Genomic DNA, 26,777 nt, shown 5'->3' on the forward strand with positions numbered 1-26,777 from the left:
TTTTCTATTTATTTTAGTAATGGAGGGTTTGAACAATATGGTGAAAAGTGCTTAGCAGTTAGGTTGGATCAATGGCTTTGAAATGGATAGAAGCGCAAACAACAGCATGGAAATAACGCACCTACAGTATGCTGATGACATTGATTTTTTGTGATGCCAATGCTGACCAATTAAAGTATCTGAGGGTGATTTTAGTACTTTTTGAAAGCGTGTCGGGGTTTCACATTAACTGGATTCTATATACTCTATAAATAATGTTACTGATATGAAGTTCCTAACTTCAATTCTGGAGGTGAAGTCGGAGTTTTGCCTATAGTGTATTTAGGCATGCCTTTAGGGGCAAAATCAAAGTCTAAGGAAATTTGGAATGATGTTATAGAAAGGTGTGAGAAGAAACTATCTAGATGGAAGTCTTAATACTTGTCACTGGGAGGAAGAGTCATACTCATCAACTCAGTGTTAGATGCCCTACCTTCCTACATGAGGACCCTCTTCCCTATACCAGTTAGTGTTATCAAAAGACTTGACAGCATCAGGAAATTTTTTTTGTGGCAAGGGAGCAAAGAAAAGAAAGGTTTTCATCTAGTCAAATGGAAGGCTATAACAGCAAGCCGAAAGACGGGAGGTCTGGGAATCAGGGACCTGAAAATGCAAAGCAAGGCTTTAAAACTTAAATGGCTTTGGAGATACACAAAGGAATACCAAATGCTATGGAAAAGAGCCATCAATGCTAAATATGAGGAGGCTGACAGGTGGATGACTAAGGAGACAAACACTCCGTATGGAGTAAGTCTATGGAGGTCCATCAGAGCATAATGGCCTTTGCTGAACCAAGTGCTCCATAAAAATTACAGATGGGAACAAAGCCAACTTTTGGACAAATGTTTGGCTAGGTACTGAGAGCCTAAAAGAGAAGTTTCCAGATATCTACAATATGGCGCTTTACCAACATAGAACAGTGGCGGAGCAGCGGTCAAATGAGGGTTGGGATATCACTTTTAGAAGAATGCGAAGGAGTTGACAGTCTTTGGTGGAATAGTCACAACAGCGGGAACTACAAGATGAACATATCCTACGAAGATCTGAATACTAGCAGCCACTAGATTGAAGATTGGCCCTGGAAACATATTTGGAAGCCAAAGACCCCTTTGAAGGTTTCTTGTTTTGTATGACTTTTGACTAGAGAAGCTGTCCTTACTCAAGAAAATTTGATGAAAAGAAGAATAATAATGTGCCCCAGATGTTGTCTATGTGGAGAAACATCTGAGACAGTTAAACATTTGTTTCTCTATTGCAAAGTGACAAGTATGGAGGATCTTTTTAGCGCTCAGAGGGATCACCTGAACAATGCCAGGAAACATTGCAACAAGCTGGGAAGAAGGAGGGAAGGAGACTAGAGACAAAAAAAGATGGAGCATTATACCAGCATGCAGATGGTCAATTTGAAAAGAAAGGAACTCTAGGTGCTTTCAGAATAGGAGCAGTATAGTTTAGCAGATAAAAATGAATTGTATTCTGCTTTTTTGTTTTTGGTGTAGACTATCCTACTCAGTAGAAACTGTAGAAACTCTGGATGTACTAGACTCCATTTAGTGGTGTAGAATATCTACAGGTTCTGTGAGTTTTTTTGGTTGTAAATAGGGGCTAATGCCCCCAAATTACTGTGTATTTGTGAATCTTAAAAGTGAAATATACAAGTTATCAGTTTCAAAAAAAAAAAAAAAGACACCCTGTCAATTTCGAACCCAACAAGTGATATCAGAGCCTATGGTTTAGCAGTGGGTTAAAGACAGGGTTAATGTGATTTCAGTTATAGCTGCAAGCAATTTGAAGACAATGAAGGTTTTTGTCAAACTACATATGGAGAAAATTTTTTAACATTCCTGCTGTTGCATCTTTAAAAATAAAACAAAATATTAATTTTTAAACCCATTTGTAATCATGATATTTTAAATCTTATTTTTAACCATGGCAATCAACAGTGATGGAGATTATATGAAGAACAAAGATCATGCATATGAAGAAGGTAAATCAAGTTTTGTCAAGAAAATCAAGCCTAGAGGGGAGATTTGTCAGTTTTTTGCCCTGATTTTCTTACCAAATTTGAGTTTTAATTTTCTATTAAAGCAAAGTAGAAATATTACGATAATTGTTTTTGCGTTTCTTTCAAGAAAAATGTCTCTTTCATATTTAGTTAACCTCCTTGGAGGAAAGGTTTTGTACCTCTATAAATTGAGGATCCTTCTTCTTATTCCATAACATCCACAATGTAGTCGTTAAAGAGTCTTATTTAGGGGGAGATATTCTCTTATAGCTTTTTATGATTTATTTATATTAGTTTTCTGAAGGCCAATTGGTCGAATCTATCAATAATATGCCTTTTTAGTATAATTTGTGTCATCTAATTTATCGCCACAATGTTTTGCAACTATTAGCTTCCGCATGACGCCCGACTGATTCGAACCCAACAGAGCATTACTGTAGACTAATATTTGTGATATTCCATATATGTAGGACAAAGGTTTAGAGTTACTTCCACCCTGAATAGAATGCCTTGTGGCATGACAAAACCCTATTTACTGATGGTCTAACCTTTGAGCTGCCAGAATTGCTGACTATCATGTTCAACTCCTTTATTTTGTTAGAACTTTGGCAAATTGACTAAGACATAGTTGACATGTACAGGTAATTGGGAAGTACCTTGTAAAGTAGTGCACATTTGGTCGACTCTCACATTTGGTCGACTCTCCATCTTTCACTTCCAATTTTTGTAAAGCAACATACATCCTTGCAGGTGCTTCCTCTTGTTCGTGAGATCTTGCAATTGGTTATCCGGACAAATCTCATGTTCTTCTATTTTGAAGGTGACTTGATTTGCCACTCAATAAACCAATTAAGTGCTGCTAGTTTCTGATACACGTGCTAAAAATCATTAAATTCTCTCTGTGCCAGGACTTTATTACCATATATCAAAACGTGCTGCGGGCATTCACTATGTGTTCATTGGAAAACCTATGAACCAACGACCTCGGTATATAGCTTCAAGCTTCTGTTGTAGAAATGTATGATCTGTAACTCTCTGCATCCGACATCTGGTCTCTGAAAAATGACTTTTCCTTCTGACCAAAGTTGGTAGATTTCTGGCTATATAATCTTTTCTGTGCTAGTCTTCATGTGAAGGAAAAAAGAAATTGCACAAAAATGGTCATTTCATTTGACTAAGATGGCATTCCTTCTTGTATAGACCTTGGGACAATATTTTTGTATCAGTGCTTATTAGTTTTCTGCCAGCTGTTTTTTGTTATTTAAAATATTTTCTTGATGCTTTTTCTCTGATATTTTAAAGGAAAAATTGGGAGTATTGGCCTTCAAAAGGAAAGACTATTTAGCTTTGCCAAAAATATTGGGCATTGGACGTGTCTGCCACTTTATGTGCTGTGGGATGTGAGCAGTCAGATATTTCACTTTCATGCACCAGTTAAAACATTTTCTGTATCAAACTTCACTGAAGTGGATGATTCTGTCTGGCACATATTCATTTATTAAAATAGTGATTTATGGCTCCTTGTCTGCATAAAGACCCCAGTTAGACAATATTGGCTGCTCAAACTGTTCTTGTTGTGCAGATATCAAATACTAGGGGTCTTCCTTCTAATTCAATTATGTATTCTTGCTGCTGAAGGTCTGAGGCGTAGTAGTTTATCATCCGTTTCAGCTTCTGCTCAACAAGCTCCCTTTGGAACCTATCGAACTTCTGCAGGTGAAACTTTTTGCATATACTATTGCGGGACATTCCCTGAGTATCATGTGTGAAGTGTTTATTTATGTTTATCACCCCAAAATACAAAATAATTTGTTCTTCGAAGAAAAAGAATAATCGTACCCATTATTTTCATCATATGTTCCAAGGGTGTGACTGCGGCTCAACATCAATAGAGGAAAGAATGAGCTTAATTAAAAAATGTAGTTTACTATGATTTGGAAGATATGATCATGACACAGAGTAATTATGCGTCACAAAGTTCCAAAATTTATTTTGGTCGTCAAGGTTACTTTCATATCTTTGCATTCATGCACCTCTTCTAGCCCTGTAACAATGCACTTGTAGATTAACATTTTGGTGTCTTTGTGTTAATTTTCCTTCTTCGGGTATTTCGTAGGTCATTTTTGTCACTTGTAGGTTGTAACCTCCTCTCTCCGTGTTTAGGCCGAGGTTTACCTGTTTTAAACGAGGAAGGCAATCTAATAACTGCCGAAAGTGAGAAGTATGGATTGGTTGCTGAACCCACATCAACCTTAGAGGTATATTTTGTTTTACTTTCAAGAATTATGTGTTACGTAATTCATTTAGCTCATATGACCTGGGAGAATTTAGCATTTCTCTACTATTCAAAAATTTGTGGGAGAGTAGTTGAAGGTTATACAAGTTTTACTTTGACTTTGTGCCTTTTGTAATGGGTTTTTCAATTTTTTTACTGGAGAAGTGAAGCATCTTTTTCACATACGATGCGGTTGTTCTCATTGCATTCAATGCACTGGCCATGTGTTTTGCTATGATTGAACTGACCCAAGACTCGAGTTTCCCTACTCTATATAAGTCGCAGACCGTCCTACTGGCTTCTCTTTACACTTTTCCTATCTTTGCAATCAATCTCTAAAACTTCCTTCCCATTCAGTTTCTTGCCGAAGTTTATACCAGAAAACACCACTCGAGCCTTTCCCTACTCAATATAAGTCGCAGGCTGTCCTCCTGTCTTCTCTTTACACTTCTCCGATAGTTTCTTGTCGGAGTTATACCGGGAAACACCATTCCCCTACCTTCTCCTTGTTAAAATCATCTATCATTATGTTTTCCTCTCATAAAAAGTTGCCTTCTATTGGACATGGAAAATCACCAACCTTTTTTGTGCCTGACGAAGGTCTGTCCCATGCTAGGGGTGCTGCGACCAAACCCAAGAAAAAGAACACCTAGGGCGATGTTGCTCAATCCACTAAGGATATCACTATGTCTTCCTGATAAAAAAGTTGCCCTCTACTGGACATGGAAAATCACCAACCTTTGTACCCAAGGGTGTGTGGCCTAGTGGTGCAATGAAGTTGGGTTGAGCACCATGAGGTCTCAGGTTTAATTCTCAACAGAGACAAGCACTAGGTGATTTCTTCCCATCTGTTCTAGCCTTTATGGACAGAGTTACTTTGGTACCCATTGCTGGTGGGAGGTGACAGGTATCCGGTGGAATTAGTTGAGGTGCGTGCAAGCTGGCTCGGACACCACGGTTATCAAAGAGAAATAACTGACCTTTTTATGCCTGTTGAAGGTGGGTTCCTTGTCAGCAATGCTCTGACAAAACCCAAGAGAACACTAAGACTGATGTTGTTGAATCCACCGTGGATACCATCTTGCCCTGTAATCCATCCTTCAACAAGGACGACCTGTAAGTTCGTACCCTTTAACAAAGACCACCGATGATCGACATAAATACACTAACAATTATATTTCCACGATCGAGGCGTCACATCTCTCCATTGCTTGAAAAGACTACATACGTAGTGTTCTGATTGAGGCTTTAGTGTGGACGATAGGATCACGTCTGCAAGATTGGGCTATATGTACGTGTACACATACCCCTTTATGCTTGGGTTTGGAGATCCTGTGATTGTCCTCGCTTGTCCTCGCTGTCCTTGTGTTCTACATGACCTATAGGGTTTGTTTAGCTCAGGTTGGCCCCTCTACCGAGAGTTTGGTGGTGTGTCTTTGGTATTTGGACAATAAGGAAACTCATCACCTCATGTTTGATTTGGTGTCGATTATTTGATCGATGTTTGACACCGCAAATGAGTCCTTTGGACATGCCTTGTTTAGATCTTTAATGTCTATACACATTCTAAATTTATTAAGCTTTTTGGGCACTACAATTTATTAAGCTTTTTGGGCACTACAACTACTTTTGCTTGCTAGTTTGGGTACTTCACTTCTATTTACCTCTTCCTTAGCAAACATGTTCTTGGGTTTGAAAATCGGGTGTTTCTTCTACCTCACTGGGGAAAAACTCAGGTTCGTTCCCAACTTATGGATCACAACTTTTGGTGGTATTCTTCTTGTATCTGCACGACCAAGCAAACTTTAAGAAAATTAATGAGTTTTTCACTATGTTTGGAGCTTAGCCCTATCCACGGTATACCTTTCTATTTGCAAGAAAGATGACAGAATGACTCTTCGAGCTCTTCTGTCATTGATTTTGTAGTGTCTGTATCCTCTGGTGCCTCGAGATACTCAAGCTATTCATCTCCTCGAGATTCAGTATATGTTTGTAGCTGGTACACCCAAATTACACCTCTCAATGAAGTATAAAACGGTCGCTGTCAAATATAGAATCCAAACAAGGTTGGGGATGAGTCCCACATGAAATATGGATATGGCGAGAAATATGTCAATGGTGGTTATTCAACTAGTAGTTGAGATTTCGAGGGGGGTTTAACATAAAAAGCAAAAGAATTCAATATTTGTAGTAATGTTTAGGAACTATTTGTTGTATTCAAAATAAGAGAAAAGACTATGACTGTGTTCCCCATAATTTCATAACTTTAGCTGATCTATTTTATTGGTGATCTATCCTGGTGCTATACATGCAAAACTGATAATTATGGTTCATCTAATGTCTTTCCACCAAATAGATGAATGGCACTCTCAATCCTTTCGGCTTTCGAGTGTTTTAAGTATTAAACCTCGTCGTTAGTTTCAGATTGACTTTTCTTGTGAAAGCTCAAGTTATTAGATAAGGGGTAGAAGCCTCAAATCTCCATTGTTAATCTCTTTTTCCTAATCTCTACTTTTATCAAGCAAGTTAAAATTTATGATAGTTCTAACGTTTGCAAGCGCTAAAAAGGAATCAAAGCGAAGAGATTAACAATGCATGCACAATCACCATTTAAGAACCACTATGACCTACGTTTGTCATCATGGTTTCCACAACCCCATTATGGTGTTTAGCTACTCATGCTTGCACGAACAATATCAAGAGATGTTGAAATCAAAATAGTGAACTTACAAAAGAAGAATAGTAAAATCGAAATTGTATTATCACAATCAACAATCAAAGTATGTAGTGTAGACTGTAGACTCCAAGAACTAGGAACAAAGTCAACAATAACGTGTCTCTACTCAAAAATTGAGTAATAATGCATCACATTAAAAAGAAAATCTAAGAAAGTATTTATAGACATCAAAGCTTATCCTAACAAACTAGGAAAACTTGGCTGTGCCAACATTCCACGGACCGTAATTTAGATTTACGATCCGTGGAAGTTGGAATTCAACTGTTAATTGCCTCTTTTTAGGTCTGGAACTTGTAGGTAATCTCGACTCATTCCACGGTTCATGAACACTTTGATGATTCATCAATTTGAACTGTGGTTCGAGACCAAAAATACTTCTTTGCGGAACCTTGGTCGACGAATGACAAACAGTTTGTGAACTGGTTTCACGGTTCATCAAAAAGCTCGTATGTAATACAATAAGATCAACCTGGGTACCAAACTCTTGAACAGTCACAACACATGATCTATAAATCCAATCACTACTAAAGAATCACCCACGAGAGTAGATACACATAACGACAGATAGTAAGTCCCAAGAAAACTCTTAACCGTGGGGCATAATAGGCAAACACGCAAGAATAAGTGGATCCTGAATCAAATAAAGCCGACTGATAGCACACCGAGATCGTACTTGTGATAACAACATCCGAAGACTCAGGCTCGGGTTTAGCAGGTATGTCATACAACTGACCACGCTCGCCACTTGGTTAGGCTCCTAACCGATCTCCTATCCTATCTGCTTAAGAACCTCTACGAGCATCCTGTGGACCATCCCGGCGACCATGCACACCACCTCTAGCTGGGGCAAAACTGCCCGAATCGGTGGAACACCCTGAGCTGAAGGAACTATCGCTCCATGTCTGGGAAAGTCTCTCGAGAATTGACCAAAAGCCCTACAACCATAACATGCCCTTGGCGCTACTTTGAAACTAGAAGATTCAGCTGACTCGAAATAACCACGACGACATGAATAAACAAAAAACGAATCCCTCGAAGGCTGACCACTACTCTGGCCAGGATGAGGATGATCACTGTAACTAGATTGGCTTCCATCGGTAATCTGAAGTGCGTCCTGAACGGGCCTACTAGACTGATCCTGATGCTGATACAACTGACGCGAATGGTACCTACCCTTAGAACCACTGCCTCTGAATCGTGAGCCCCTACGGCTCCCACTGAAACTACCCTGATATTGCGACCTCTTATCACTGCCCTCTTGGCCTCACGATGCATCTCCTCAATTACCTGAGTATGATTAGAAACCTCAGCAAAAGGCCGACCCGCAGCAACCAAACTCTGTGTAGACATGCGAAGAGCGTCTCAATCCCCGAACAACCATAACATGCCCCAGGCACTGCATTGAAACCAGAAGATCCGACTGACTCGAAATAACCACCACGGCATGAATAACCAAAAAACAAATCCCTCAAAGGCTGACCATTACTCTAGCCAGGATGACTATCGTAACTAGACTGGCCTCCATCGGTAATCTGAAATGCGTCCTGAACGGGCCTACTAGACTGATTCTGCTGATACGACTAACGCGGAGGGTACCTAACCTGAGAGCCACTACGGTTCCCACTGAAACTAACCTGATATCATGACCTTTTATCGTTGCCCCCTTGGCCTCGCGATGCATCTCCCCCTTAACCTGAGTATGATCAGAAACCTAAACAAAAGACCTACCCGCAGTAACCAAACTCTGTGTAGACATGCGAAGAGAGAGTCTTAATCCCCGAATAGAAGTAGCATGCGTAGCCAACTTACGAAATCGAGCCTCATGCTCTACAACAATCAAGGAGCCCTGCTCCAACCTTGAGAATTGGTTTCTCAGACGATCCCTTAGACTGCGAGGCATTTACTTCTCCAAGAAGATCTTGGAGAACCGAGTCTTATGTCAATGAGGGAGATCCAGCTGGCCTGGAATCAAGATTACCTCTCCAACAATGTCGAGCTGCCAAGTTCAATTGGAAAGTAGTTTAATCCACATGAGTCTCAACTAGGCCCAACTTACGGAGCCTATTCTCATAAGCAATCAATAACTCATAAGCATCTTGGATCGATGCACCAAAAACCTAGGCGAAGCCAATCTCAAGACTCTACCCAACGTCTTCTGCTCCTCAACAGACATGGCAGGCTGGGCAACTATCGGCTGTGCAACCACCGTCGCAAGAGGGACCTTAACTCTGGGAGCCGCAGCTACAGGTTGTGCCCTTGCCTCAGTACCACTCTGATCCGCAGACTCTCAAGTGTGCACCACCTGCCAATCCCAAGAGCTGAACCAATGCATTCCTAAGCACTAAAGAATAAACAAACCCCAACGGAGCCTAGGCTGGTCCCTATCTCATTGTTGGCTGGGGTGGAAGAATCCCCGGCTCAGGAGCAGGAATAGGTTTTGGTGAAGGTCCTCTATCCTGGTCCCTAGCTGGGGATATATCTCTAGGCTGTCCACGACCTTTAGGTCGTCCATGAACGACAGGATCCCTAGTCGTGGACTCGGGGTCCTCGTCTCATGCAGCGGTAGCATGCATCCTAGCCATTTGTGAAAGATTGAAATCAAAGGAATTCCTTAGAAACCAACTCAAACTCTTAGCACGAAATGAGTGAAAGAAGTGAAGAACTCCTTAGAATGTCCTATAACCTCCCAAAGATAAGAAACAGACATCATCGTTCTGATCCGCGAGACTCTACTAGAGACGTGCTCTTGTAACAACAATACTGGTGAACCTAGGCTATGATTCCAATTTGTCTATGCTTATCAGTCTCGAATAGTGAAAGACTAGACATAAATAGTAGAAGGAAAACGGGGAACTCCAACTCTGAGAGCTCACCCTATCTTCGAACTCAACTCAGCACGATCGTCACGTCAACGGTGGATATTATTAATCGAATCTGTACTAAAAAGGCATAGAAGTGTAGTATGAGTACCACAATCACGAGCACTCAGTAAGCATCATCGGCCGACTGAGCTAAATCATGATTTAAATCGACAAAGATGCATGATAAATAAGTTAAGTCAAGGTAAAAGGAAAAACCTGGAAATAAGCTCCACTACTATAAATAAATAACCGGAACATATGTAATATGAAAGAAACATTATTAATACCTAAGTTACTCGGACTCTTCACTTTTGGTGCTGCACCCTTGTCGACACGACATGGGTGTGGGTGTGGGATCCGTACCCGATCTGGTCAACCGATTTTGGGTACTTTGACCAAAATTATCTGAAAAGGTCCGGACAGATTTAAGAAATTTAGTAATCAAAACAAAAGTTAAGGTGAAATTGAAGAAAATGGAATACCTTGTATATAGAAATTTCTATGTTATTGCTTTTCTTTTTATCTCCTTCCAAGATTTTCTTCTTGAACAACATTTTTTCCTCAAGTTTTTCATATAATATCTCATAATTTATGTTTTATAACTCTATTTTTAGATATTTAAATTATTTGTTGCCGAATCCCCGCACCCATATCCATCCCTAGATCCATATCCCCGAATCTTTAAATTGAGACCGCGAAGAATCCGACCTCTAGATCCGTACCCGTATTGGACACTCGCACCCGAGTTTGAGCAACTTAGATTAATACTACAAGATTGACCCCCATAAACTAGTAAGTGTGGAAAAGTATAACCCAACGCCCCCTAAGCTTGAAGAGTACAATCAAAAGAAAGTTAATAACCGAAGTTCTATAATTTTACCGAATATCAAGCTATAACCATGACTCCATCCATACCGTATCATATCATAAATAAACTCACAATGCCGGACTCGAATCAGAACTCAATATCATCATCATCATTATTTATCGGTCCTGAACCGAAGCTCACATCATCAATATCATCATCAATTGTCGGACTTGAATCGGAACTCAATATCAAATAACCACCGGACTTGGCTCAGGATGCACCAACTCCCAAGTACCAAACTAGCATAAATATCATGCATCTAATATCCTCGAAGTCCAACATAGGCATTTTAAAGGATATAACTTGCATATAGAAGTTTGCAAGAGCTAACACGAATCTTGGCCTAAGGTGGGCCGGCGGGGCCCAATTCTAATCTCCTAAATTCATTCCAAGGAAATTATATGCTAGACTAGGCTAAGGTATCTAAATCCACTTCTAGATGTTAAATAGGCCACAATTAGCCCTAAGATAGCAATTCTACCTATTTCATGAGCAACTAATTCATTTCCGCCTAAATTACGATTCCTTAATAGGCTAAACAGTCCAAATAATGCTAATTATACCAATTACACCCTCAAGATCTAATTCCCATCCAATATCTAGCATAATATCATAAATATACTACGAATTAGCTCAATCCATAAGGAAGGTAAACCTAGCCTACTTAGATACCGAAGAAAAGCCCGAAGAATCCATTAAACCGATGATTTTCCCTTTCGAGAAGCTTTCATAAGATTCCACTCTATCAAAATCATAATCTACTCATCAAATCGAGAACAATGATACCTATATTGCACTTTTGTGCTTCGGGCCCAAAATCACATAAATATTTCATATGGGGTCCGCTTACGGAATTGCACTTTCGAAATCGACAACACGTCCCTCTATGCTCAAGGAACATTTTCACTCGAAAATGGGTGAATTCCGAACTCAAATGGTGCTACGATCAACCCACCAATATTCTAGAGATTTTGGGAAAATAATGAGAAATTAATCCATGGAATTGATGAAAACTTACTAAGAATTCGGAGAAGAATTGCATTATTCAAGCTTATAGATGCCCCAAAATCACCCACCAGTGTTTCTCCCAAGTTTTCTCAACTTCCTGGGTTCTGCTCTCCTTGAGATGAGTGAAAAATGAGAGAAAACGGGCTAAGTGGGGATTTTATTGTTGATCTTTGATTCAACAATAATTATGCTCGAAGTCTTTTCAAAACCTAGTAATAAGGGCGTTTTACGATATAAGAGGAATAGAAAAAACTCGTGATTGATGTGGAGGGAAAGATCTATTTTCAATATATATAGTTCAAGAAAGAATAGTCTCATTTGCTTACTTCTTTATTAGTCATTCACTTCAAGACTAGTTCTGAACGCCGCACAACATCATCGCTTAAGCGGTCAAGTGCCGCTTTAGCGACGTTGGCCAAATCTACGCATGTCGCTTAAGCGACCTTTGGCCGCTTAAAGCACCAAAGACATTGCTTAAGCAATACTTGCTGAGCGACCTGGCTGGCCTCTTAAGCGACCCAATGGCCGCTTAAGCAAATGCACCAGCACCGGCTGAACACTTGGAAATTTCCAGTCTCCACTGACCCCTCGGGATTCATTCGAAATTCCGTATACGCAAATGAACTATGCTACCAAATTTGACGTTCCGGATTCAATGGCGCAGTTGAAATTTGCATCCGAAGTCGTTTCGATGAAAAGGGATCCCACACCAAGTGCCATTTTTCTTAACTTCAGGCCAATAGCCCGAAATGAGTCCAGAAGCCTCGGGACCCGAACCAAGGGTCTACCTAGCCTAAAATCGACGTTCCGGTGCTGTTGGAACTATTACAACTGGCATACGAGGTATTTTGACTGAAGTTTCCACTCGGTAGCCAATTTTAACCAGCGAGGACTTCAAAATAGGGAATTGACTCTAAAACCAAACGAACTGCCCGGTAACTGAGCTGACTTCAACTCCAGCAAGTCATAAATGTCTTGGGGCAGCTATAGGAATGCTTTAAACGACAAAAATGAGCGGAAATACAGAAAACAACCTGGAGGGTCATTACAATTGACCTTGACACCTTCGAATATCATGTTGATAATATCATGCGGGAAACGGGCTTGTTGCGCACTTTTCCGCTTTACACCTTTCCCGAGTTGTTTTTGGCTCTATCACTCATAAACTCCCTTTGGTGTTCATTTTGAGCAGTCGAGCTACCTCATAATGCAGATGCTTGCAGTCCCTGGTCTTGTGATTGTAAGTATAGTGAAAGACTGAAAGTTGCACCATAGACTTTGATCTCTTCTCTTGGGATCTGTTCAAATATTTTTTGGCCATTTAACCTCGTTGATTTCTGTCATAGCCGAGACCAGATCCACGATACTTATGTTGAAACTATATTCTGAAAGTGGTGAACCTTTGGGCTTCTGATCGGTGGTTGGGAAGGTCTTATCGGTTACTTGTTTTGTAGACCCCTATTATTCTGGTCTTGACTTGATTGCCTATTCAGATATGCCCTCTTCAGTGATTGTTATTCTCGGTTGTTTCTTCCTTGCTCCAAATAGCCGAGGTTTTTGCTGGAGCATACGGTTGGAAATGTTGTCGCATAGGTTTTGGCTCGGAATTTCTCTGAGATGACTCTTGGGGCCGACCCTGACTTGACATGGAAACCATCATCCGATTTTCTAGATCTTTTACTCGAATTTGGACTAGCACCTGCTGTTCACATTAGCCCAGGTGGCTGCCTCAAAACTCGGTCAAGTTTTCTTGTAGTTTATGGGAAGCGTCTGAACTAAGAGGATTTAGTCTCTTGGTGAAGGCTTCTGCTGCCCAGTAATTGAGCACGGACGGTAACAACATCCTTTCCCTTTGGAACCTTATCATGAATCCTCGAAGAAGTTCGGTGTCACCTTGCGCGGTTCTGAAGATATTCTCCATTCGGATCTGTACTTTTCGAGTCCTTGCGTGTGCCTTTATAAACTGATCGGCAAGCATCAACTGAGTTGATTGAATGTTCAACTAAATGAGAATACCAGGTTAAGGCTTCGACAATCGACATTTCGCCAAATTTCTTGATCCAAATTTTCTTGGTTTCATTCGAAGTCGGATCATTCCCCTTGATGTTCGTGGTGTGTGCTAATATGCACTCATGCGGGTCAGTTGTCCCTTCATATTTGGCTACATACGACATCTTGAACCTGTTTGGAATAAGGGCGGTGTAGCGCTTGACCTATATGGTACCTAAGTATACTTCCTTAAAGTTGGGTCTTTTCAAGACTGGAGGAGCTTTGGGAATTATGTCCACCCTGGTTTGAATTTCCTTTACGCATTTCAAGAACTCGATCTTAAAGTGGTCCTCCGACCACCTGAGCCCCTGAACTCATGTCAGAAGCTTCGATCCTTTCGTCCTCCAATCGCTTAGTCAGAGTCTTCTTTGATGGAGGAATTGGGACTTCTGGAGTCGGATTATGGGATCCCCTGATCTGCTGGAGCAGGGTTATGCTTTGACCTTGATGCTCGAGGATCTTCATCATTTCACGCTGCTAGGCAGCCACCACCCTTACCGTATCATCTAGGTTCAACTCCCCACTATCCGTGTTGTTCCTTTGGCCTTCATCATTGGGACTCATCTGCATCATTGGGAATCCGTTCCCTGTTGTCATGCAAATCAAACTCTTCACGAGGCACACTGTCGCGACCGCTACCAGTTGGTGTTTGTTCCTCAATTGGCAATTGTCCTCGTGGCTGAAGGGGTGCTTGCTCATTGTTCTGAATGAAACCGTCCCTGGTAACCAATTTGTGGTCAGTGTTGGCCATGGTGTTTGTTGAGATGTTGGTGGCATTTTCTTGCAACACAAATTCTAACAATTTAGCAAATAGAGGATCAAAGGATCAATAGAACACCATAATTTCCCTAGACCTACGGTGGGCGGCAAATTATTTACCCGTAAAATAGTACAGTTGAATTTATTGAAGTGGTTTTAGGGTACGTGAGTTAGATTAATCTTGCAAATGAAATAATAATGAAATAAACCACATCAAATGGAAGACAAATGAATATAAGATCAGAAAAGTAATTGAGCCGTGTGTTAGCTCCTGAGAATCGGGCCTTGTTGGCCTAAGTACAGTGTGTCCGGAATGGCCTAAGAAATGAGGAACAAATAGCCTTTAAGCTTATAGAAAATATGCGTATACAAAGTGTGAATCCAGGTTTGGGGCTCCTAACGTGGATGACCAATGGGCTATTTTTAGAGAAAAATCTAGGAACAACTTCCGTAAGCCTCACCCCTCATAGTTTTCCACTAGGTCATTAATTGTGTGGTTGTGTACATCATGGCGAGAAGCTCAGTCTCCTCCATGATTTGCAGGCTGGCAAACATATCTTATCTTTATCTTCTTCGGTTACTATCTCCGTGTCTGGAACTATACGTTCGGAGCTAGATGGGATGTGATGGTGAAGGGTTGATCTCGGGTGGCGTTGATTCTGGAGTTCTACTGGACTGATTTATGTTCCTTGGTTCGGTCCTCGGGGATGTTTGCTCAACACTTCCTAATCAGTCTCTTCTGAGTGGATGCATGTGTCAGGTGCCACCATATCCTTTGTCCACCTGAACAGGACCGGTTTCACCCCATACAGATAATAGTGTATATGTTGATTATTAATTTTAACTTGACCGCCAGTTACCAAGGTTTCTTGACAGATTTTAGGGTTGAAGTTTTAGGGGAGAAAAATGTATTACACACACAAAACATATATATGCAGTTAAGGAAATGCATTGAGCATCTCCTGCTTAGACTTTATCATATTTTTGTTTCTCCTATTTATTATACCCTTGTTCTCCATTTCAAGGCCTCAAGTTCATGGAATTGCAAATGATAAATCACGACCCTTACCTAGGTCCACTTTTCGTTATTGTTGCTAGCTTAATCTTTATATGTATCTGTGTTCTTACAATTCTTACTTGGTGCATTAGAACAATTAACAAATATTTGACAACGTTGCTTATGTTTTCCTAGGCTTCAATTTAATTAGTAACAAATAATTCCTATGTCGTTCAGTCTCAGGGAAGCAGTCCAAGCAAATGCACGCTTTGCCTAAGCAGCCGCCAACATCCAACAGCCACGCCTTGTGGTCACGTCTTTTGCTGGTATTGACTCCTGACCGTTTCTCTTTTAGCCCAATTATTTTGGTTAGCAATTCATTCCCTGCAAAACCAGAGAGAAAGAAAAGGATCAAAGATGTGAAGACAGTAGAAAAACTAAAAGAGGTAAATGTGTAAGAAGAGGAAAAGGCATAATTCTCTTACCGTTTGTTTTGATTTGCACAATTTTGTAGGAACTGCATAATGGAATGGTGCAATGAGAAGCCTGAATGTCCTCTTTGCCGTTCTCCTGTAACACACTCAAGCTTAGTTTGTCTGTATCATTCAGATTTTTAGTCATGGATAGGTTCGATATTGCAAAAAAGATGACTGCATAATAAATCATGAAGGGCAGGTCTGTTCTAAATGTGTCGGAAAGATTCAGTATGTACTCACTACCTGGAATGTGAAATCCTGTTTTCTTTTCTTTTGCTCACACACGGCTCTGGAAGTGCTGTTGGGGGTAAAAGGGTGGTTGTGAGCTGTGGAAGGAAGGAGACTTTGGCAGCTAATTTGCCAAAGTTAATCAGGTTAACTTTGGTGCCGGTGCCATGCATAGTGGTGTAGCAGATCATCTTATCTAAAGTAAGCACATAACAGTTTTACTTGCTTTACACGACAGCCTACTTGTCTTGCACTGAAGTTTTTCCCTCATAAGGTGTCATGTCACTGCTGTTTCGGATTTTATCCATTTTATGCTTTGGGGTCGGATTTACTGGATAAAGTTCGGAACCGATCAGTCATTGTTGAGGCGTGACTGGTTTTCTGATATAACCCGACTACATTTGAGCCTTTTAAGATTTTAATTGGCATGTTTTTCCAGAATTAGCTGACGGGAATGAGAAATAAGGAGTTGAATCGAAATGTAATATGAGTGTATTTCAACTTCCACATTTTTTAAAAAATATATCAAAACATTTGCAAAGTATTCTTACTCGGAATTTCAACACAAACCAAATTCTTCAAATTCAGTAGATCATTGTTGTGTAGTTCAAAATATAAAGATGAAAGAACCCAAAGTGATTCATAAACTAATTATTTGACATTTTAGAATGCTTGTAAGCTTTTATATAATTATGCCAACCAATCAAATTAGCCATTAGACTTTCAAGTTCAATTTAAGTTCCAAAATCATTTTGATTATCCATTATCCTATAATGTAATGCAATGTTTCAAAAGCAAGTTCAACTATGCAATTTCCATATTCAAAACTGATGTTATAAAGGTTGATTGAGGTTATTACCATTATCAAGTCAAAATCCATAAACTTTGGGAAACCCATATCCCCCAATCTAATCATTTTAATCATGCACCCATTCAATCCCAAAATCATCAATTAATGTTGTAAACAATACATTTAAATCATAGGAAATATAATTTAAATAATAACCATTAAAAGTCCTCAACCCAATTTCAAGCCCAACAATTAAAATCACATGTAAAATAATTAAATATATGCCGTAATATAAAATTCGTGTTAGGGATGAGAGAGATACTTGAAAAATCAAAGAATTTTGAGAGAAATCAAGGGCTGGAGCCAAGGTAGGTGTTGAATCCCTTGTAAAACCTTAATGTTCTTGCTTTGGAAGTTAAAGTCGAGGAAATAGTGTTTTGATTTGATAAGTGATGTTAAAGGTACTCTTGGAGTGTTTTTAAGTCATAGGAATAGTGTAAAGGTAGGAAAAGACCCAAAAGCCCCTAATTAAAACATGTAGCAAAAATTTAGTTCAGCTGTCACGGTCTAGGTAACGACTCATGACGACTGACCATGAGTCATTGCCTGGACTCATGACTTGAGCATAAAAAATCTTGTCCTTCACTGTTATGACCACAATTCACTCTTCACAACTTGTTATCCCCATCATGAGTCATGATGAAGACTCGTGATTAAAATAGAATATATAGGCGACCTCACTATTCGGACAATGAGTCTTACCTAATTACGACTCGTTACGTCAATGGGTCGTAGCTTGGACTTGTTGTTACAAGACCAGAACCTGGCAACTCACTATTATGGTCACAAGTGCCCATCACGACTCGTTACGGCTGGAAATGAGTAGTGATTAATGTCGTGATCACTAGAAACTTCAACATCCCTTCAGAATCTTGGCTAATTTAATTACTTTACTCTTTAAGGGTCTAAAGCTCAAGAATCCAGGGTGTCATAGTACCCCTCGTAGGTAGGGTTCTAAAAATTCAAAAACTCCTGTGATTCCTACGAACCTACTTACGCCCCCATAGGTACTACTTATGTTGGCGCCGGCTCTATTTTCCTACTTTGTTCATGATAGATTTTCTAGGTTTTTTGATGTATCTATAAATACCCATTGGATGTTTCATTATTAGTTTATGCATTTTATACACTTACTACATTGTTTTGAGTTTTGAGATACACTTTTGATCTTGGAATTCTTGTTCTTGGTTTTTAGGGTTTGATATTAATTTGAGATTTTGGTTTTCATTCTTAATTATTTGTGAGATCATTCATATGCTTTCAATTATGAATTATATGTGTGTTCTTACGATCATGAGTAGCTAAACCACATAGTCAGGGTTGTGGGAACCCTGATGGATAAACAAAGTAGAGGAAGTGCAAAGTTATTCTTGATTGGTGTTTTTGTATGTATTGCGATTTTCTTTTCTTTGATTGCTTTCTTAACGATTGCATATGTGAGGAACCTACTTGTATTTGATACTAACTTGAGGTAGAGGTTGAGATTAGGAAAATGAGATCACAAGAGTAATTTGAAGCTACCAACCTTTATCTAATTAACTTGAGATCGAGAGAAGATAGTTAATTTGGAATCCAAACAAGGGTTAGTAATGCGGCACTCTGAGACCGAGAGGATATGACTGAAATTCACCCAAACCAAAGTCGAGAGACGGTTAGGTGATACATAAATTGTTAGATTCTGCATGCAAGACACTTAGAGAGTTTGACGAGAACGATAAGTATGTAGATTTAAGAAGTCAGGGCGAACACAATCCTAATGATCGTATCATACTGATAACAACCTCATTTTCCGGCATTGTTACTATTACTACTGATCTTACAAAAAAACCCCATTTACTTTAGGCACTTGACAACTACATCAGCAAGTTCGTGACAGATTTACGCCCTATTTCCGTTGGGATCGACCCCAACCTTGTTGGATTATATATTTGACAAACGACCAGGTTAGACTTTTTAGGAGGTCTAATTTGGGCTATATCATAAGGGCAATTGATGGAAAATGCATTGATCCAAAAAGCTGTAATTTTGGATAGTTTGTCGTTCTTCAGGGTGATCAAGCAAGCTTTAGCTAAAGAATTTCAAACTCTAGCATCTCAGAGTATGCAAGTATGCAATTTGGGATTTAAATAGGGTAAGCATACTGGCTTGTGTTGAGGTGAAGTGTAAGACCCCTTAAAATTTTGATCATTTTTTTCTTTGCCCTCCCGCATTTGTAATGTCAATTTTTGACCTAAGTTATGTTTAGGAATTTTTCAAAAAGGGTTCAGGGCCATTTTGGTACCCAAGGCAGTGAGGATCCGCGATAAGGCCGTGTCATGAAGGTTAACCTCTGCGATATCGGTGTGGCATAGAGGCTAACCTCCATGATATTGGCTTGCCATACCAGTATTTTAATTTCGTTCAGTTTTTTTTTCACTTGGAGAGGGAGGCTTTTGTTCTGTTTACCTCTTGTATGACCTTTCAACATAAAATAATCTCATTTTCTTCAGTTTTCAAAGATCAAATCATCCTCTTCCTCTCTCAAACTCAAAACCCAAGAACATTCCTAAATTTTAATTTTACATTGTGGCATGAATTCAATGGATTTTCATGTGATTTAAATTGTGGGGTTTTAAAATCGGGTTGAGGTGTTTTAGTTGCTACTGATTAAATTATTTGACGCATGTTTTAAATTGATTATTCATGCTTTAAATTGATGTTCTTGGGGCTGAATTGGTGCATTGTTGAAATGATTGAAATAGGGGACATGGGTTTCCCCAATTTGGGTAAATTTTGGCTTGGAAATAGCATTAACCTAACCCACTTTGTAAATTTAATTTTTATTATGAATAATTGCATGGTTTAACTTATTTTTTGAACCTATTGCATTGCATTAATGGATAAATGAATATAAAAATGGATTTGGATAGCCTTAGTGTCCATGGTTTGGATTTTAAATGGAACTTGAGAGTTAACGTGGTTATGTGGATTGATTTGACTTGTTTAATTTAACTTGCAAGTGTATTGGTATGAAAATACTAAGTGGTAAATGCCTTAATGAATGACTCCTGGGTTAATGGACTGATTTATGTGTAAATTGTTTTAATTAGAGCTTAAAGGGGATTGTGTAGCTCACTGTGAAGGTGTAAGTCCCCGGGGAAAGAACACTAGAAATCATGTTTGCTAGCGCTGGGGGTCTATATGACCATGTACTTGATGCACACTTGATACATACATTCATACATATATATATATATATATATATATATATGTATATATTGGGATGGCTACATCCTTGGTGGCTTTAGTTTTCCCTTGATTTTTCCTCAGTTTGTGCGGCTAACACGCACTAGGGCCCTTTCAGCAGGGGGAGTTGAACCCACATAGCCCATGTGTGCCTTTAGGATGGATCAGGCTACACAGTTCAAGTTAAATCCTTAAAGTCTCATGTTCATGATCCATTACCCTATCCCGACATCCTATATATGTATATATGAATGTGTGTATTTGGTTTTTGACTGATTTTGGACATGTCATTATTTTATCTCTTTCCCTGAGTTACATGCAAGTGCTTATCCTATTGACCGTCCTAGGACGCTACATCATTTCATGGTGTAGGATCCAAAGACTTTTCGGTTGCTCCTGTGCAACATTAGGTGGTTGAGCATGTCTGCTGAGTTGCTGTGAAGTGGTGAGCCTCCATCTTTCAGAAGCCCTTATCATTTCATTATTCTATCTTTAGTGACTTAGTACTGTTGGATTCTTTTCTTTGGTCATAGTGTGGGTCATGTCTCAACTTAGTTGCTATTACAGTGTTAAAGGCTATTATGGATAAATATGGGTTGGTTGTTTTTTTGACTCTTAGTTTTCTTTTGAGTTATCTATTCATCTTCTTATTACTATTTGATTGGCTTCTATTTTATCTTTATGATTATTGTGCTCTTGAGGTTAGGTTAAGGGGTGGTCTTTGATCCATGGTGCGCTTGAGATTCCCGTCACGATTAGACCCTGATTTTAATTGTGACAAGTATGGTATCTGAGTACGATTTAGGTTCATTGGGTGTCCATAAATCTATGTCGAGTAAAGTCCTTTTTATGGGTGTATAGCACACCACACTTATAAGAAGGAGGCTACAAAGAATTTAGGAATGTTTTCCTTTCTTGTGTTCTATTTCGAACTATAGAGTAGTGTTATGAAAATTCTCAAACTCCTGGCTTTCTCGCATTTCAGATCATGCCTCCCTAAAGATCAAATGTTTGTAGAAACTCTACTGTACCCTCTGTCCTACCTAAGGATAATGTGGACCTTTTTTATGGAGTGCAGACCTAGTCTAGGGTCCTTGCTCTTGACTTTGCTACCTAGCGTGAAGTTCCACTAATCCCTACTAGTTCTTTCCAAACTTCTCGTGCTGATGACACTTATGCTCAGTCGCCTTATGGACGTATCTCTAATGCAGTATTCTGCCAGTATATTCATATGCTTATTCAGTTGGTGGCATCGCAATCTTGTCATCCTGATTGTGTTAGTTCTTTTGCTCATTCATCTGATATCACTCGAGTTATCCAGTTCATGAGGTTGAATCCCCTAACCTTTATAGGTTTTAAGGTTGAGGAGGAGCCGCAGGGGTTCATTGATGAGATGGAGAAGATCTTTAGGGTGATCCATGATACTAATATAGAAGGTGTAGAGTTTGCTTCTTATCAGTTGAAAGATGTAGCTTATCAGTGGTGCGAGGAGTAAGATGCTATGATGGGTGCTGATGCAGAGCAGGTGGTATGGGATGAGTTTTTGGGTTCCTTTTATGATCACTTTTTTCCACATAATTTGAGGAAAGTAAAGGATGAAGAGTTTGTGAACTTGAAGCAAGGAAAGATGAGTGTGAATGAGTATGCTCTGAAATTTCAGCAGTTGTCCCATTATGCTCCAGAGTTAGTGGCTAACGCGAGATCCAAAATAAGAAAGTTTGCTTCTAGTTTGTCTTGTGACTTGGTACTAGAGTGTACGACTGTAATGTCGAACAATGATATGGACATCTCCAGGTTGGTGATTTATATGCAGAAGGTAGAGGATGAAAAGAAGAAACAAACAGAGATGGGAGAGAGGCAGAATAGAAAGTTTAGGTATTCAAAGTAGGGTGGAGGTCTGCAGAATAGTGGGAAAGAAGGTAGAAAACAGACCAAGAAGAAGAACTGGGGAAATTCTTATTCATCTGTTGGTGCTCTCTATCTTAACCTTCAGGTGATCATCGTTTTTAGGATAATAGTGGTTCTAAGGCACAGGGTGCCCAGTCTCAGGCTAGTGGAGCTTAGTCAGACCCACCTTATCCTCCTTGTTGTTTTTGTGGGCAGCTTCACCATAGGTATTGTGAGGAGAGGAGAAATCGGTGCTATAACTATGATCAGCTTAGTCATAGCAACGAGATTATCCTTCAGCTAGGGTTTCCACTGGGGCTAATAAAGTTCTGGTCGCCACATCTTTAGCTCTTACGCCAAAGGGCGCTACTTCTGGTACCGACACTGGCCAAAATTGTCTCTATGCACTTGCTACTCATCAGAGTCTGAGGCATTTGCAATGTTATTACTGGTATGTTACATCTCTTTTCCTGTGATGTTTATTGTTTGCTTGATCCCAGTTCCACCCTATCTTATGTGGCCCCTTATATGGTTGTGCATTTTGTTTTTTGTCCTGAAAATATTTTTGACCTCTTTTCTATGTCTACTCCGATGGGTGATTCTATGGTTGCTAGAAAAATTTATAGGGGTTATGTGATGTCCATCTTTTATCAGGAGACATAAGTGGATTTGATAAAGTTAGATATGATGGATTTTGATGTTATCTTGGGGATGGTTTGGCTTCATTTGTGCTGTGCTTCTCTGGATTGTAGGTCCCAAAAGGTAAGTTTTCATTTCCCTAATAGACTGGTATTGGAATGGGAGGGGAGTTCCTTAGTACCCAAAGGGAGGTTTATTTCCTATCTTAAAGCTCAGAAATTTAGTTCAAAGGGGTATTTATATCATCTAGTTTGGGTTAAGGATTCCGACTCTGAAAGTTCTTCTTTATAATCTGTCCTTGTGGTTAATGAATTTCTTAAAGGGTTTCCTAATGATCTTCCTGGAATTCCTCCGATAGGGAAATTGACTTTGGGATTGATCTTCTGCTGAATACTCGTCCGATTTCCATTTCTCCTTATAGAATGGCTCTGACTAAATTAAAAGAGCTAAAGGAGAAATTAAAAGATCTTCTTGATAAAGGGTTCATTCATCCTAGTGTCTCTCCGTAGGGTGCTCCTGTGCTTTTTATGCGAAAGAAAGGTATGTGTATGGATTATCATCAGTTGAATAAGGTGACAGTGAAATATAAGTACCCTCTTCCTAAGATTGATGACCTTCTTGATCATCTTCAGGGTTCTAGATATTTTTCTAAGATTGATCTTTGTTTGGGTTATCATCAGTTGAAAATTATAGAGGTTGATATTCCTAAGACTACTTTTTGAACCTGGTATGGTCACTATGAGTTTTTGGTTATGTCATTTGGGTTGACTAATGCTTCGGCTGGATTCATGAATCTTATGAATTGGACTTTTTGTTAGTTTTTGGATTTATTTGTTATAGCCTTCATTGATGACTTCTTGGTGTACTCTAAAAGTGAGAAGGATCATGTCAATCACCTCTGAATTGTGTTGTAGACTATTAAGGACAAGAAATTGTAAGAAAAATTTTCAAAGTATGAATTTTGGTTAAGTGTTGTGACCTTTCTTGGGTATGTTGTTTCTGGTGAAGGGATCAAGGTTGATCCACAAAAAGTTTAGTCAGTTAAGAAATGGCCTAGACCCACAATTCCAACTGACATTAGGAGCTTCTTGGCCTTGGCTGGGTATTATAGGAGATTTGTGGAGAGTTTCTCATCTATTGTTGCTATATTGACGAGGTTGACTAGGGAAAAAGTTAAGTTCTTGTAGTTTGATGCTTGTGAGGGTAGCTTTGAGAAGTTGAAGATAAGTTGACTTCTGCACCAGTTTTGACCCTGCCCGAGAGTACTGACGATTTTGTTGTGTTTTGTGATGCGTCCTATGTGGGATTTGGTTGTGTTTTTATGCAGTATGGTAAGGTTGTGGCCTATGATTCTAGGCAGCTTAAGGTTCATAAGAGGAACTATCCGACCCACGATCTAGATTTGGTGGCTGTGGTGTTTTCTTTGAAGATTTGGCGCCATTATCTGTATGGATTGCATGTAGACATCTATTCAGGTCATAAGAGCTTGCACTATGTGTTTATGTAGAAGGAATTGAATCTGGCAGAGGCGATGGATTGAGCTACTTAAGGATTATGATATGAGCCTGCACTGCCATTCAGGTAAAGCTAATGTTGTTGCTGATGCTCTTAGTAGGTTGTCTATGAGGACCTTATCTCATATTGATGAAGAGAAAAGAGGATTGGTGAAGGACATTCACAGGTTGGCTAACTTGGGATTTCGTCTTTTGGACTTTGAGGATAGGGAAATGATTGTTCAAGAAGCGGTTGAATCATCTCTTGATGCTAAGGTGAAGAAGAAACATGCCTTGGATCCGATACTTATGCTGATTAAGGATGATGCGGGTTAGCAAAAGGTTATGGCTTTTGAGATTAGAGATATGGCATCTTGAGGTATCAAGGTAGGTTGTGTGTTCCTAATGTTGATGGGATATGGGAAAGGATTTTGACTGAGTCTCACGAGTCCAAATATACAGTTCATCCAGGTTCAACTAAGATGTACCATGACTTGAAAGAGCTCTATTGTTGGAACAATATGAAGAGGGATGTGAAATTTTTTTGGCTAAGTGAATGGTTTGTCAGCAAGTTAAGGTTGAGCATATGAGTCCTGGTGGCATGTCTCAAGAGATAGAGTTGCCTATGTGGAAGTGGGAGATGATTAATATGGATTTCATTATTGGTCTTTCACAGTCTCATATCAGTATAATTATATTTGGGTCATTATGGATAAAATGACTAAGACTGCTCACTTCTTGCCTGTGAGGACTAACTATTCAGGAGAGGATTCTGCTAAGTTGTTCATTCAGAAGATTGTAAAGTTGCATGGTGTGCCAGTGTCCATCATTTAAAATCGAGGTATGCTGTTTTCATCTCACTTCGTGCGTTCATTTTAAAAAGGTTTAGGTACACAGGTGAACTTTAACACCGATTTCCAACCTCAAATAGATAGGCAAGCGAAGCGTACTATTCAGACTTTGGAGGATATGCTAAGGGCCCGTGTGATTGATTTTAAGGAAAGTTCGGTGAATTATTTTCCTCTTATTAAATTTGAGTACAATAATAGTTATCATTCGAGCATCCAAATGGCTCATTTTGAGGATCTTTATGATATGAGATGTTCCTATTGGATAGTTTGAGGTTGGTGAGACTAGGTTGTTTGGTCCTGACTTGGTTCACCAAGCCATGGAGAAGGTGAAGGTAATTAGAGAAAGACTTAAGAATGCTCAAAGTCGCCAAAAGTCTTATGCGAATGTGAGGTGAAGAGATTTGGAGTTTGAAGTAAGTGATTGGGTATTCTTGAAGGTGTCTCCTATGAAAGGAGTCATGGGGTTTGGGAAGAAGGGGAAGCTCTGTCCTCGTTACATTGGTCCATATCAGATCTTGAGGAGGAATGGGAATGTCACGTATTATTTAGATTTGCATGCAAGTTTAGCTTTGATTCATCCTGTGTTTCATGTGCCCATACAGAGAAGGTTATGTGTTTCTTAGGTAGATGATTTGATTCATGATGTTCTTTTGGAAACCCACAGTTTGTGTTATTCTATTTATCCGGGTACGACCAAGATGTACAATGACTTGAGGCAGCTTTATTGATGGCTCAGGATGAAGAGAACATAGTGGATTATGTGTCCAAGTGTCACAATTGTCAATAGGTGAAATATGAACAACAAATCTGCAAAATTACTTCAAAAGATGTCTATAACTATATGGAAAACATATTGCTATGGATTTCATGCTTGGTCTTTCTAAGACCTTGCGGAAATATGAATCCATTTGGGTGATAGTGGATCGATTAACAAAATTATCTCACTTTTTGTCAGTTCGGTAGACTATAACTCTTAATAGTTAGCAATGATTTATGTCAAGGATATTGTGAGACTTCACAGGGTTCCCCTTACCATCATTTTAGATAGAGAAGTGAAGTATACTTCTAAATTTTAGAACTAGTTACATGTGGAGTTTGGTACCAAGCTCACATTTAGCACAACTTTTCATCTTCAAATTGATGGGCAGTCGCAAAGGACGATTTAGGTGCTAGAGGAAATATTGAGAGCCCATGTTATTGATTTTGGGGGTCATTGGGACCAATTACGTCTTGTTTGAGTTTTCATACAATAACATCTATTATTATAATATCGATATGGCACCATTTGAGGCATTCTATGAAAGAAATTGTAGGTCACCTATTGTGTGGTTTGAGATTGGCGATGTTAAGCCTTTGGGAACTAACTTGGTATGGGAGGCTAAAAAAAATAAGGTAAATTTAAACCAAGTGGTTGGCTGCTCAAAGTAGTTAGAAGGAGTATACAAACTATAAAGTAAGGGACATGGACATCAAGGTTTGTGAACAAGTGTTGATTAAGGTATTTCCCTTGAAGGGAGTCATGAGGTGTGG

General features: G+C 39.4%; 1 protein-coding gene across 4 annotated transcripts in view; it reads left to right on the forward strand.

Annotated features, from left to right (window-relative positions):
• LOC107838930 (peroxisome biogenesis factor 10) overlaps positions 1-16,532 on the forward strand; it is a 37,261-nt gene extending 20,729 nt beyond the window's left edge. For 3 of the 4 annotated variants that reach the window (XM_016682218.2, XM_047395732.1, XM_016682219.2), the window contains 6 exons: positions 2,795-2,864; positions 2,953-3,031; positions 3,627-3,760; positions 4,208-4,302; positions 15,836-15,924; positions 16,113-16,532. In XM_016682218.2, the coding sequence (XP_016537704.1) occupies positions 2,795-2,864; positions 2,953-3,031; positions 3,627-3,760; positions 4,208-4,302; positions 15,836-15,924; positions 16,113-16,215 (570 nt within the window). In that variant the 3' untranslated portion in view covers positions 16,216-16,532. The remainder of the gene's footprint in view (positions 1-2,794; positions 2,865-2,952; positions 3,032-3,626; positions 3,761-4,207; positions 4,303-15,835; positions 15,925-16,112) is intronic. The other variant, XM_047395733.1, reaches the window with a different exon arrangement.
• Positions 16,533-26,777: the final 10,245 nt, after the last annotated feature.

Source organism: Capsicum annuum, chromosome 8, assembly GCF_002878395.1.
Source record: "Capsicum annuum cultivar UCD-10X-F1 chromosome 8, UCD10Xv1.1, whole genome shotgun sequence".
NCBI lineage: Eukaryota > Viridiplantae > Streptophyta > Magnoliopsida > Solanales > Solanaceae > Capsicum > Capsicum annuum.